We start from the raw sequence: 12,465 nt of genomic DNA on the forward strand, positions 1-12,465 counted from the left end.
AAAATTACAATACTATATATATATATATATATATATATATATATATAATTAGTGCTGTCAAAATTAGCACATTAGCGCAAGCAATTATTTTTTTCAGTATAATGTGCCAAAAATATTTAACGCAATGGGCTAGTTATAGTGCACAGCATAAATGAGTACACCCCCTCTGAATAAATATAAAAGATGTATTTTCTTAATGATCACTAATATAATTCATGGAAAGATGGCAAAATTGAAACGTATTAAACATATACTTAATAAAAACAACAAAATATATGCCAATATTTTCTGTAAGATAATTAAATTAGCCAATTTTGTTTAAATGAAGGATTTCAGAAATGAGTACACCCTAGATTTAATTCAGAAAATGTATAATATTCTAGTACTTAGTATCCCTCACACCTTCAGCACTCATACATCCCTATAGAAGACCTTTACTACCACTGAACGTCACTGTGGGTACCAAGCACTTCTCTCTGTACTCCTCCTCTAGCAACACCAGAACATTTTGGATACTTTTGGATCCGAAATGATTGACTTGGTCTCTTGAGACCAGAGTATGGATTCCCAGAAGTCTGTATTCTGTAAATATGGGCCTTGGAATAGGTTAAATTAGTTTATTTTGCTTTGGCTACAGTAGGTAATTCTAGTGGTGACAACAACCATGCATGTCACTTCTGCAGGCTGCGTCATACTCTGTGAGATAAAGTCACTCAGGTGTCATGCATTCTGATGTCTAAGCCCAGCACCTGTGAAAGAGCTGTCTGCCTCTCATTCAATCATCCATTGGTCTGTGCAAGCAGCTGACTATTAACAATCACAGCTGCTGAAGATAATTGCTTTTATCCCAGATAACAGAACAAGGACGTTTATTTAAAGATAATTGATGAAAATTCTGCTATTAAGTCACCCTCATGTTGTTCTAAATCCATTTTTCCATTTAATACAATAGATAAAATGCTACTTTTTCCATACCATGAAAGTGGGTGAGAATTTATACTGTCAAGCTCCAAAAGCTATAAAAGTAGTCCACACAAATAGTGCGCTATATTTTTATAATCTTCTAAAACCATAAAATTGCTTTGTTTGGTGAACAGACTGGAATTATCTTGTATCTTATATTATTACTGGAATTATATTATTAAATGTCTTTGGTTCTTATAGTGTTTCATGACTAATAATTTTTCGTTGTCAAACCTGGTGCAACACATAGTAATGTACCATGTTGGAATGTATGCAAGTTTGAATGAGATTTAGGGCTGTAGTAATTAAGTAACGACTTAAAGGGTTAGTTCATGCAAAAATTCTGTAATCATTTATTTACCCTCATGTCTTTCCAATCCCAAAAGACTTTTGTTAATCTTCGAAACACAAATGAAGATGAAATGAAACCTGAGAGATTTCGGTCCCTCTATTTGAAAATCCACGCAACCAACACTTTGAGATTCAACAAATTTGTAAAGGCATTGTAAAAGCAATCCATATGAATTTAGCGGTTTAATTAGAGTTCGTTCAGTATCTCACTATGGGTCATTTTTAGTCTGCTTCATCAGCATATCGGCAATACGGGAGTTGTCTATATCCCATAGTGAGATACCGAACGAATTTTAGAAAGAGAACTTTAGGTTACTACTGTAACCCCGGTTCTCTGATAACATGAAGTGAGGTATCACAATATTGCCCTCCTTGCCTGTCCCGCACTGAGAAGAGATATGCGGTGAATGACGAGACAGCAGGTAGCTGCGGTTTATATACAGGGAGGCAGGACTCCCTGATCGCTGCAGCGATTGGTCTGCCATGGTTGGCAAATGTGGTTTCATTGGTGCTTCCGCAATCGGTCATGCCTGGGGCATTCCCATATTGAGATACCTCACTTCATGTTGTCAGAGAAACCGGGGTTGCGGTAGTAACCTAAAGTTTTCTGAACAGACACAATTGCTTTATATGATAGAGTTTTAATTTAGGCTTTTGTCAAACATTTGCAAATGCACATACATAGAGCACCTAAAAAATGGTCAACGCCAGCTCAATCGTACAAACCTCATCATTATCATGCCAAGCAAGTACAGTTGAGCTTCTGTTTTGATGTGCTCTATGTAAGTGCATTGATCAATGTGCATAAAAAGCCCAAATAAATGTGTTCATCGTATAAAGTAATTGTGTCTCTTCAGAAAACTTGAATTAAACTGCTCGATTGATATGGATTATTTTGAAGCTTCGAGTTTTGGTTCTGTGGACTTTTAATGGAGGCACAGAAATCTCTCAGATCTTTCATTTTGTGGATGAACTAACCCTATAATTTGGATTTGAATTTACCTGATGAGTTATGGACTACTTTCATGGTGCTCTTTTGGAGTTTGACAGCCCCTGGTCACTGTATAAAAAAAAAAAACATAGCGTAAACAACTTTGCTTCATGAAGCACTAAAAAGTCATATCGTTTGGAATGATGTGGTAGAGTAAATTATGGCAATTAAAATTTTTATTTGAACTATTCTGTTCAAACTGACACTCTGCATGTTCAAATAGGGTTATCAGATTGTCATGTCAAGCATTTCTGGAAATTTTCCTTCATTAATATGCATCAAATAGCCCCTTTCCCTAGTGAAGTACAAACCCAGAGGTGCTAGTGAACAGCAGGTGGACTGGACACATTTGTTTGTACAGGATGATGTGGTTGGATTGATTTATCACCGCCCACATACATTGATCTATAAATGCCAGTAAATCTTTCTGACAAATACCTCTGACTCCAGAGACATCTTACGGCTGTGTTCTTTGTGTTTCTTATATCCATCCAGATTATAGCCTGTTAAATATATAACCCTCCATCACCCTTTAAACTAGTGCTTTGACCTCAAGTGTGTGTGTGTGTGTTTTAGATCACAAAAGTGGTGTTGAGTAAAGGCTGGCGCTGTCTGGAGTGCACAGTGTGTGAGGCATGTGGGCAGGCCAGTGACCCCGGGCGCTTGCTGCTCTGTGATGACTGTGACATTAGCTACCACACATACTGTCTGAACCCACCACTGCAGAATGTACCCAAAGGCAGCTGGAAGTGCAAGTGGTATGTACACACACACACACACAAACAGAAGTCTTCACTAAAATTAGATGCAGCTTTGGACCGTAGCCCAGTTTGTACTGTCATAGTTCTGTCTTCATCTGTCATTTTTTTAAACCATCAAGATTATTTGCAAGCTTGTGTTAATCTCATAAATTAACACATTGTTTTTCTTGCATGTATTAAATGAATGTGACCTGTCAGTTTGAATATGCAGGTTGGAGAGTGAGATTTGTGTATGGAGCTACAATAGCTTGAAAATTATTATTTACAAAATATGATTCACAAGTCTTTGATTCAAGAACATTGAATAAATGAATGAATGAATAACACTAATATGTAAATGATGGCTGGCAGACGGAAATCCATAACGATCCACAAACACATGATGATTTCAAATGCAGATCTAACAGTTGTTTTGCATTTGTGCATCTTATTTTGCAATAGAAATTGTTATGAGTCTGTAAATTGCTGTTTGCAAATATATTCCATTTTTATGAATGCAAAGTAGCTTTTGCATTTGTGAATCATATTTAGTAAATATATAAATTTTAAGACTGTTTTAGCTCCATATTTGAGAGCTACGGTGAAGGGGAACATTTTCCATAAATAACGAGTTGAATTTTGAACTCTTTCTCATAGAAAGCTTGTAAGAACACTTGTAATATAGTGCATTAGTCATGTTGACTTATTTGAGAGGAAAATGCACTTAATTGTCCTAAAAAAGTATTTCATAACATCATTATGCAAAATCTCGATCCTAATCATCCCCTCAGATTTCTTTATGCAAAATACAGCTTTTAGTTCTTTCTCTTGATTTTGAGGTGAAATATAACCTTTATTATATAATATTTTCTTTACAGATGCCATGTCAATTTCTTTCATTTAAATCTCACTATCGCTCTCAGTGCTTTAGCACTATCTCTTTGTTAGCTTCATATCTCTTTTTTTCTCTCTCTCTACCCATCTAACACTCTCTTGATCTTTAGCAGCTGTTTTCAAACAAGATCAAAAGGGATTTCCTACATATTTGCTGTAATGTCACATGTAATCCTCATTCAAACAGAGCTGGGTTTTGTATTGCATTGTGACTCATTCAGTCGGAGCTTTACATGGATTGGAGCCATTTAAGTATTTATTTTTAAGGCAGTGCAGTCAATGCTAAACCTGTGCAAACAAGAGGCATGTCCATTCACAGAAAGGCCACAAAATAAGTGTAAAAGGATAGATTTAGACATTTATGATTAAAAGTGTGTGTGTCTGGGATAATGTGTATTTGCACACTCGTGTATGTTATATCGGTGTGTAACTGTGTTGTTCTCCATCAGGTGTGTATTGTGTACTCAGTGTGGAGCCACGTCGCCTGGCCTGCGCTGTGAGTGGCAGAATAACTACACGCAATGTGGTCCGTGTGCGAGTCTCACGGTTTGTCCTGTGTGCGCACGTAGCTACAGACAGGAAGAGCTCATCCTACAGTGCCGGCAGTGTGACAGGTGGGTGGCACTCCATCATGCCAAATGCCATAACGGCAGAATAAAAAAGTATCCTGGGAAATGGCTCAGCAGTAGATTAGTACATGAATAAACGCAGGTGTTGATGGGGGAAAATATTCATCACGTTGAGCATGTGATATTTGCTTGCTTTGTGACTGGTTGTGAATGTGGTCTAATCATGACGTTTGGTCTGCAGGTGGGTTCATGCCTCATGTCAGGGGCTGAACTCTGATGAAGAGGTGGAGAGTGCAGCAGATGAGGGCTTTGACTGCTCTCTATGTAGAACACATACCATGTCCACACCTGGTAAGACATGAACACATATTTTCAAAAATCACATTTAATCAGTATGTGTTTGTAGTTTGGATTGAGTTTGTAAATTGATTTCATGCCTCGATCTGTTTGTTCAAACTACAAAGAACTAAGCAGATTTGATTTGGATATGCCAAAAAATCTGATTTTTTGCTGCGTGGCTGAACAAAAATGCCCTAATCGCAGCTTCAGGTGAATGTGCTTCAGGAATTGTCTCTTGTTGATTCCTGTATGATGTGCATGTTGATGCCCAATTTTTTTCTGTAACAGATGGACACTAGAGTGTTTTGGTCAATGAAACTTTGTTCCAGCAAAATGTGGTTCATTAAAAAAAGCAGATGGACTGAATTTTAAATCAAGCTGCAACCTGTTCATGTGAATTAAGCAGCAGATAATGTAATCTGCCTTTAATGGCTCCAGACTGTCCTCTTATCAATAAATAACTAAACAAATGACTGTGAATACGCAGTGTTAACCTGAAATAAGTCAAGCTTCCGTCTTGCTTTTGTGTTGTTACAGGTGGCACAGTGGCAAAGCTCATGGACATCAACGAGCCTCCTGTAGTGGCACAGATTCTTACGAAAGTCAAGGAAAATGGTATTAATGCTTTTTTTCATTATTTAACTTAGCTGTGTAAGTTATGTTACTTAAATTGCTGAAGTGTCAGAGCGACAGTCATCATTGCTGTGTTCTGTTCTGTGCCAGAATTCCAGCGGACTTACACTCAGGATGGTGTGTGTCTGACTGAGTCAGGCTTGTGTCAGCTCCAGAGTTTATGTGTCCAGGCCGCCCGCCGCAGACGACCCAAACCCAAACTTAAGCTGAAGATCATCAATCAAAACAGTGTGGCTGTGTTGCAGACAACCCCTGATCCCCAGTCTGAGCTCTTCAGGGATGGAGACATGGACGACAGTAGAGGTAAAGAATGTGTTTGTGCTTAAAATTGACTTTTCCATTTCTTTTCTTTTTTTTATGTTAGCCCTGCCCCAAACTCTCACCATTGGTCGAATGAGTGCTAACGTGCTGGGTTGGTCAGGATGCCCAAAGAAGCTCAAATTATTGTCTCTACATATTAAAATGGGCTAAGAAAGTGTTTTAACATGAAAACATTGCACACATCACATTTAAAAAAGAAAAAAAAAAGTTAATCAAGCACTACGGCTAGACCATTAGATTTTGTTTTCAGGCATCATTCTTGAATCAAACCATTGTTCTTTTAGTGTCATTGATATACTGTTATTGTTTTTGTGGTAACACTTTACGTGAAGGGGTGTGCATAAGACTGACATGACACCTTCATAATCATGACATGACACATGTCATGAATATGAAGGAGGTTTTATGCATGTTTATGACAACTGTCATTAAGTGTCATTCGCTCAGTTATGTCATTTTTAATGCAAATATGACATTATTTGACCTAACCCTAACCTAACCCTACCTCTACCTTACCCCCAACCATAGCCCATAACAAAGACATCTCAAACAATGTCATATTTGCATTAAAAATTACATAACTGAGCAAATGACACTTTAATGACAGTTGTCATAAACATGCATAAAAAACCTTCATATTATGTAGGTGTCATGTCATGATTATGAAGGTGTCATGTCAGTCTTATGCACACCCCTTCAAGTAAAGTGTAACCAATAGTTGTTGTGTACATGTACTGTACCCTAAAAAGTATGTTGTTGAATGGATATGACGAATTGTTGCTTTACCTTTGTCTTTTTAAACATGTACGTAATAGCATCCAGCCACCAGGACTTTTGCCATCTTATGAACAATCTTTATTTACAATTATACAAGAAAGTAGTGGGTTTACTGAAGGGAAAAGATGACCAGATGAAGAAGGCAAGAAAAAAAGCAAAGCTTTCCTATGGATGAAACAATGCATTCTGACCATTTCTCCTGAAGCACTTTGAGATCAGTGTTTTTCTTTTGTCTAAAAAAAACACATCACAGGTGACACAGAGCAAGTCCATATGTATTCCAGGGCTAAATAATATGTGACTTTTCTTCTGAGGAAACTTCTAATAGAGGTAATTCTTCAGTCAACCTCATTGGAGTCAAGAATAAACCCTGGCTTTGGTTTATTGATCCCTTACAACTATCAACACAGTAAATGAGGTAATTTTGTTTGGAAATGCGCAAAGAGGGTTGTGTTGTCTTTAACAACTTCATCTTTACAGCAGGCAATTAATGTTAGCTGTCCTAGCAGGCTACACTTACACACCCTGATCTGTTGTGAGTGAACAAACAAATGGAAGAACACAAGGTCTGAATAAGATGGGCAATTCACAAAAAAATGGATTGCGACGAATGATAGCGCCAAATCCACTAAAGGAATTGACCCCAATGCAAATCACCCCAATATGTTGTGCTTAACATAATTTTTCAATCTTGCTGAACACTTCTGAGCTCTCATGATGAGCATGATCTGCTATAGTTTACTAAGGCCACAGAATCACCATATTTTGATCCCAAACACCCGAATGGCACTTTAAATGCTTAAAGTGTGCTCAACCAGGGATTGTATTTGAATTGTAAGTCTGGTCATAATGATCTTCATTATTTGATGAATTTCTGCTATATGATCAATAAAAATGTACACAAATATGTAGCAAGCAACGGAGCTATTTTTTTATGTAAACTATATAATGAGCCTAACTGACAAAGAATGGAGGCATGTTGGAGCTGAAAAGAATGACAATGACTTTTGAGACTATTATAAAAAGTGTTGCGCTTAAATCAATCAGTCAATCAATCAATCAATGATGGTGCAACTGTAAATTAGCCCATGTAGCATATGATTTTAATAATAATAATAATAATAATAAATAACCACAATAATAATACACTATTTAATACCATTTAATAGTTCAGGATCTGTAGTTTTGTATTTTTTATGTTTTTGAAAGAAGCCTCTTATGCTCACCAAGGCTGCATTTAATTGATTAAAAATACAGTAAATTTCAATTAATGGAGTAATGGAGTTTTCAGTGTCACATGATCCTTTAGAAATCATTCTAATATGCTGATTATAAATAAATAAACATTTCTTATTTTTATCAATATTGAAGATATTTTTGTAAACCACACACACACTCATTGCATTTCAATTAATATTATTTTAATATTTATGTATGATATATTATTAATATATTCATTGTATTCTTACTTTCTAAGTAAACAAACAGTTAGATGCTGTGTGGTTTTTTACACTTCACAGCTGTAGATTCCTAGATTAATTTGACTTAAAGATCAATAAAATTCATTTTAAACTTTATAAAATATGACTTGCTCTTGGTCTGCCATCACAGCAACTGCATTAAAAAGTTGAATTTATTGAAGTGCAGACGTCTTTGCTAACGATGAGAAAAGAATCCATAAACACCTTTGAAATCAGTTGTCTTGAAAATGATGCAGGCGCAGTATTAGGGCTCCTTAAATGGAGTCCAGAAAGAGTCCTGAACAGCCAAATACCACTTGGGAAATAAACATCTTGAAATAGGCATGGGGCCAGGAAATGGATTTCATTGCAGAACTAATCAACACAGGGCCGTTTTAGAAGGGAACCATTTAGATTTGGATTGGATCTTTACTGACATTGGAGTTATCAATGTGTCTCATGCCAGCCAGCGTAATTTGATCCTCGATGTCCACACCAAAGCCTGACAGAATGTCAGCGGCTCCAGCTAAGACTTGTGCTGTGAGTTTGGCACTGTATAAAGCGGACTAACCAGAGTTAGTCATCACATCTTTCCACTGATGTGGTTTGATTGGAATTCAGATGATCTTTCACTAGTATCATAGGCAATCTGTCAGCACATACTCAGGCTACAAACGCATGTCATGTGTGAAGTTGAATTCTGTTTAGGATTCTTCACAATGTAGAAACTTAAGCCATTTATTCCACTGGAAGATAAAAAAAAAAAATTATGCCTCTCATAAAGCCGCTGCTGCAAGCCCCAGTGAGAGTGAATCCATAAGCTGAACTGAATTTGGTAAGATCTGAAGACATGGGCACATACTTGTCTTGCCAATATATGTGTTAAACTTTAAGACTGTCCCATGTTACTATTTCAGAGATTTTCTCTCTGCCATCAGTTTGTCATTGTGCAATCTCTCAGATTTTATGTAATGTACATTTTTCTATTCATCAAAGAATCCTGAAAGAAGCATTACAGTTTCCACAAAAATATTAAATTAATCTGAGAATTCAATGCTGTAAAAATCACAAAGCAACAGTTTGTGTTGACTTTAGTAGAATAAGATTCATTTATTTATAATGTTATACATCAATGTTAGAATAACATAGATTGATATTCAATGTACATATACGGTTTTCAAAAACATACTGTATTTGGCAGAACAACTGTTTTCAACACTGAAAATAAAAAGAAATGTTTCTTGAGCATTTTAGAATGATTTCTTCATGTCATGATTATGAAGGTGTCATGTTAGTCTTATGCACACCCCTTCAAGTAAAGTGTAACCGTTTTGGTTAATATTTTGAATTAGATTTTATTTTTATATTTTCTGTTTTCATTTTAATTTTATTTAAAGTTTTAGTGATTTTGTTATTTTTTGATATATATATATGTCTACATATGTATTTAAGTTTTAGTGTAGCTTAAACACATATTTTATATATATAATTTTAATTTATAGTTTTTAATTTTAGTAATTGTTATTATTTTATTTATTTGTTTAATCATTTTATTTTTAGCTAATGTTAATAACCCTGAATTGAACAAATTTAATTTTTTTAAGTCTCTGGCTATGCCGTTATTGTGTGCCACTTTGGTGATGGTTGTGAATTAGTGATGACGGCCATCACAGCTGAGCATAACCGAGAAAGAGAGAATAATCTAGAAAGTAGATTTAAAAAATAAAAGATTTGTTGAAAATGTAGAAAACAGAGTGGAGTGATTGGAGAGAGAGAGAAATCGGCAGGAAGGTGAGCCATGTAATGAACTTGACTTGGAGAGAGAAGAGAGTCGTTGAAAACAGCAGTCAGCAAATTATACCTGCCTTGGCATTTCAGTGATCAGAGGCTGGGCGGCTCTAACTGAATTAATGGCCAACCCCTCCATCGTAGCACCAGTCTGAGAGAGCAAGCAGGGGATAATGGGGAGGAATGCGGCCACAAGTTTAACCCCCTCACTGCCAGACATCATATATAAAATAGCAATTTATAATTTTAAACTAAAGGCCTTGAATAACTCCAGCTTCTGGGTTAGCATTAAGAGTTGAATTCTAAGAATTAAATGCATGATTATACTGTTGATTCAATTGAATTACACCCCATTAAGAAGAACACATTGTGCTGCAAAAATGCTGGAGATATTTAGTTTATTTTGTGTGTGTGTGTGTGTGTGTGTGTGTGTGTGTGAAAGAGTTTTTTTTTACACATTTTTACTGCTAGAAAATCACAAACAATGTTTTAAATTAAAACATTTACAGGGCTTAAAAATTCTGAACATCATATTAAAGAAATAGAAAAGTACAAAAACAATAGAAAATTTTGTTGAAGATTAAATGTCTTGTTTCATCTTTTGTTCAAACTGACTTAAAATATGGCTTTTTAAATTTTGTTTTGTATCCTATTTGTGGAATGTGCCAAGCATTTCTCTAAACAATACTTTGCTGTTATTTTAGTGCACCAGTCTTTCCATCTTTCTTTGTTTTTGTGATCTTCATACAAGTCAGATGGCATTGAATGCAAATGTGTGTGTTGTTTTTATTGTATGTGTGTGTTCTGTGGTTATTAATGTCATCAACTGAACCAGACAGTCTAGTGAGTCCTGCAAGCTGTGCTTTGTCTATGTGTCTTTGTGAGGTTTAGAGAATATTCTGTCAGCATCTAGAGTGCTCTATATTGTTTGGCCGCATTGCAGAGGGCGACCCGATGGACTGTGATGGGAAATCTGACTCCAGCCCCGAGTGTGAGCACTGTGATGACCACCTGAAAGGGGCCGACGGCAGCGACAGCAACAAGAAGAGGAAGAGGAAGCCATACAGACCGGGTGAGAGAGCGAAAGAGAGAAAGGTGCACTTATCGGAAAGGACAGCTCCACTGGACTGTGAAATAGTGCGGCTGCAAATTCTGGACCTTAAATAGCATCCCACAGTGCTTTGCTCTTTAAAGCTCCTTGCCGGGGAGAACTCCGGAAAGAATGTTCTCTCTGAGCTTTTTTCTGACTAAAGAAGTAATCTCTTTAAAGCAATGTCCTTTTTAAGCACTACCTTCCATTTCTTTAAAAAAAATGGATACAGTATAGACGTGTATTTGCACAGCTTTTTCGTCACATCACCCCTTTAGTTGCATCTGAGTTCAGTGTTAGCGTCTGTTTCCTCTGTCTTTCTTTGATAGACAAACTTACTATTTAGTGGTGTTGGTTAAGACAAGAGTCACTGTTACTATTGCTCAGGGTTAGTGTTCTAAAACAAATATAGTTCATTTTTTGGATAGAGATGAATACATACAAATGAAAAAATGTTTTGAGATTAGAGAAGCAGTGTTCAAGAGCTCTTTTTTTTTGTTTTTGTTTAGTCTAGTATTTTATTAAATTTTGTTCTGAACCCTGTTCTTCCCATTTAAATGTTTACACTACTTACAGTACATAAACCAACCCAAGTGTCTTTCCTCACTCTGTGTCCATGTGGTGGACCGTGGTGGAGTGTGGGGGTTGTTGGGTCAGATTCAGCCAGTGTGGTGCAACCAGAAATAGACTTGCCTGAAATGGTTGCTCCAGGAATGTAGCCAAGATGAATCACCCTCTCCTGGCCCAAAGCTAATACGTCATCCTGAATTATAGAGATGAATGTCAAGACGTCACTGTCAGAGTCCCACGTTATTAATTCCTGATTGCATTCATTATCTAGTTTAGGGGTCCAGCAGCTGTATTTTTTTTTAACTGACACTATTTTAAGTTAAATTAGATTTTGGTTTCCCATCTTCCCTCTATAGGTATTGGTGGGTTTATGGTGCGTCAGAGGAGCAAAGCAGGTCAGGGGAAAGGCAAGCGGTCACTCAGTTGGAAAAACTCCACAAGCTCGCTTACAGAGAACTTCACAGGAAAGGAACAAGGTATGGTCTGGACATCTCAGGTTTTCATGTATATTTATTTTGGTATACTCTTAGTTGTTGCATCAAGTTTATCTTTTCACCTGGTTGGAATGAACCAGACACTCCTGTGGATGGGACACCCATCGTCAGTGAGCCTCTGGAGAAAGTCAAGAAGAGATACAGGAAGAAAAAAACCAAACTTGAGGAGGCCTTCCCCTCGTACATGCAGGTCAGTCCCACAAATATTCATTAAAAGTGTTTCTCCACTGAATTCTGGAGCATTTTTGTGGCTTATTGTTTTTTTTTTTTGAGGATACTCTGCCTCTCTTGTCTCCTCAGAGGAAAATGTCCCTAAAGCTAATAATAATTTGTACACTACTTCGGACTGTAGATAATTGTTTTATAGTAGTTGATTGTTTGCCATATATTTGGGGGTTTAAGAGTAATAATTGTTTTATTGTTGAAGGGGGCCACCATTTGAAAAAGTTTATATATATATAATATATATATATATATATATATAT

The 12,465-nt window shown here is 36.5% G+C and overlaps 1 protein-coding gene across 6 annotated transcripts in view; it reads left to right on the plus strand.

Moving 5' to 3' along the window:
* The window catches only part of LOC107709778 (histone-lysine N-methyltransferase 2C-like), a 157,194-nt gene that overhangs the window by 111,980 nt on the left and 32,749 nt on the right, over positions 1-12,465 (plus strand). For 5 of the 6 annotated variants that reach the window (XM_016514393.1, XM_016514395.1, XM_016514397.1 and 2 more), the window contains exons 19-26: positions 2,882-3,063; positions 4,389-4,553; positions 4,750-4,859; positions 5,385-5,462; positions 5,571-5,783; positions 10,770-10,898; positions 11,843-11,962; positions 12,046-12,170. In XM_016514393.1, coding sequence (XP_016369879.1) covers positions 2,882-3,063; positions 4,389-4,553; positions 4,750-4,859; positions 5,385-5,462; positions 5,571-5,783; positions 10,770-10,898; positions 11,843-11,962; positions 12,046-12,170 — 1,122 coding nt within the window. The remainder of the gene's footprint in view (positions 1-2,881; positions 3,064-4,388; positions 4,554-4,749; positions 4,860-5,384; positions 5,463-5,570; positions 5,784-10,769; positions 10,899-11,842; positions 11,963-12,045; positions 12,171-12,465) is intronic. The other variant, XM_016514396.1, reaches the window with a different exon arrangement.

Source organism: Sinocyclocheilus rhinocerous, unplaced genomic scaffold (genome assembly GCF_001515625.1).
Source record: "Sinocyclocheilus rhinocerous isolate Xijiao unplaced genomic scaffold, SAMN03320098_v1.1 scaffold1588, whole genome shotgun sequence".
NCBI classification, from domain to species: domain Eukaryota; kingdom Metazoa; phylum Chordata; class Actinopteri; order Cypriniformes; family Cyprinidae; genus Sinocyclocheilus; species Sinocyclocheilus rhinocerous.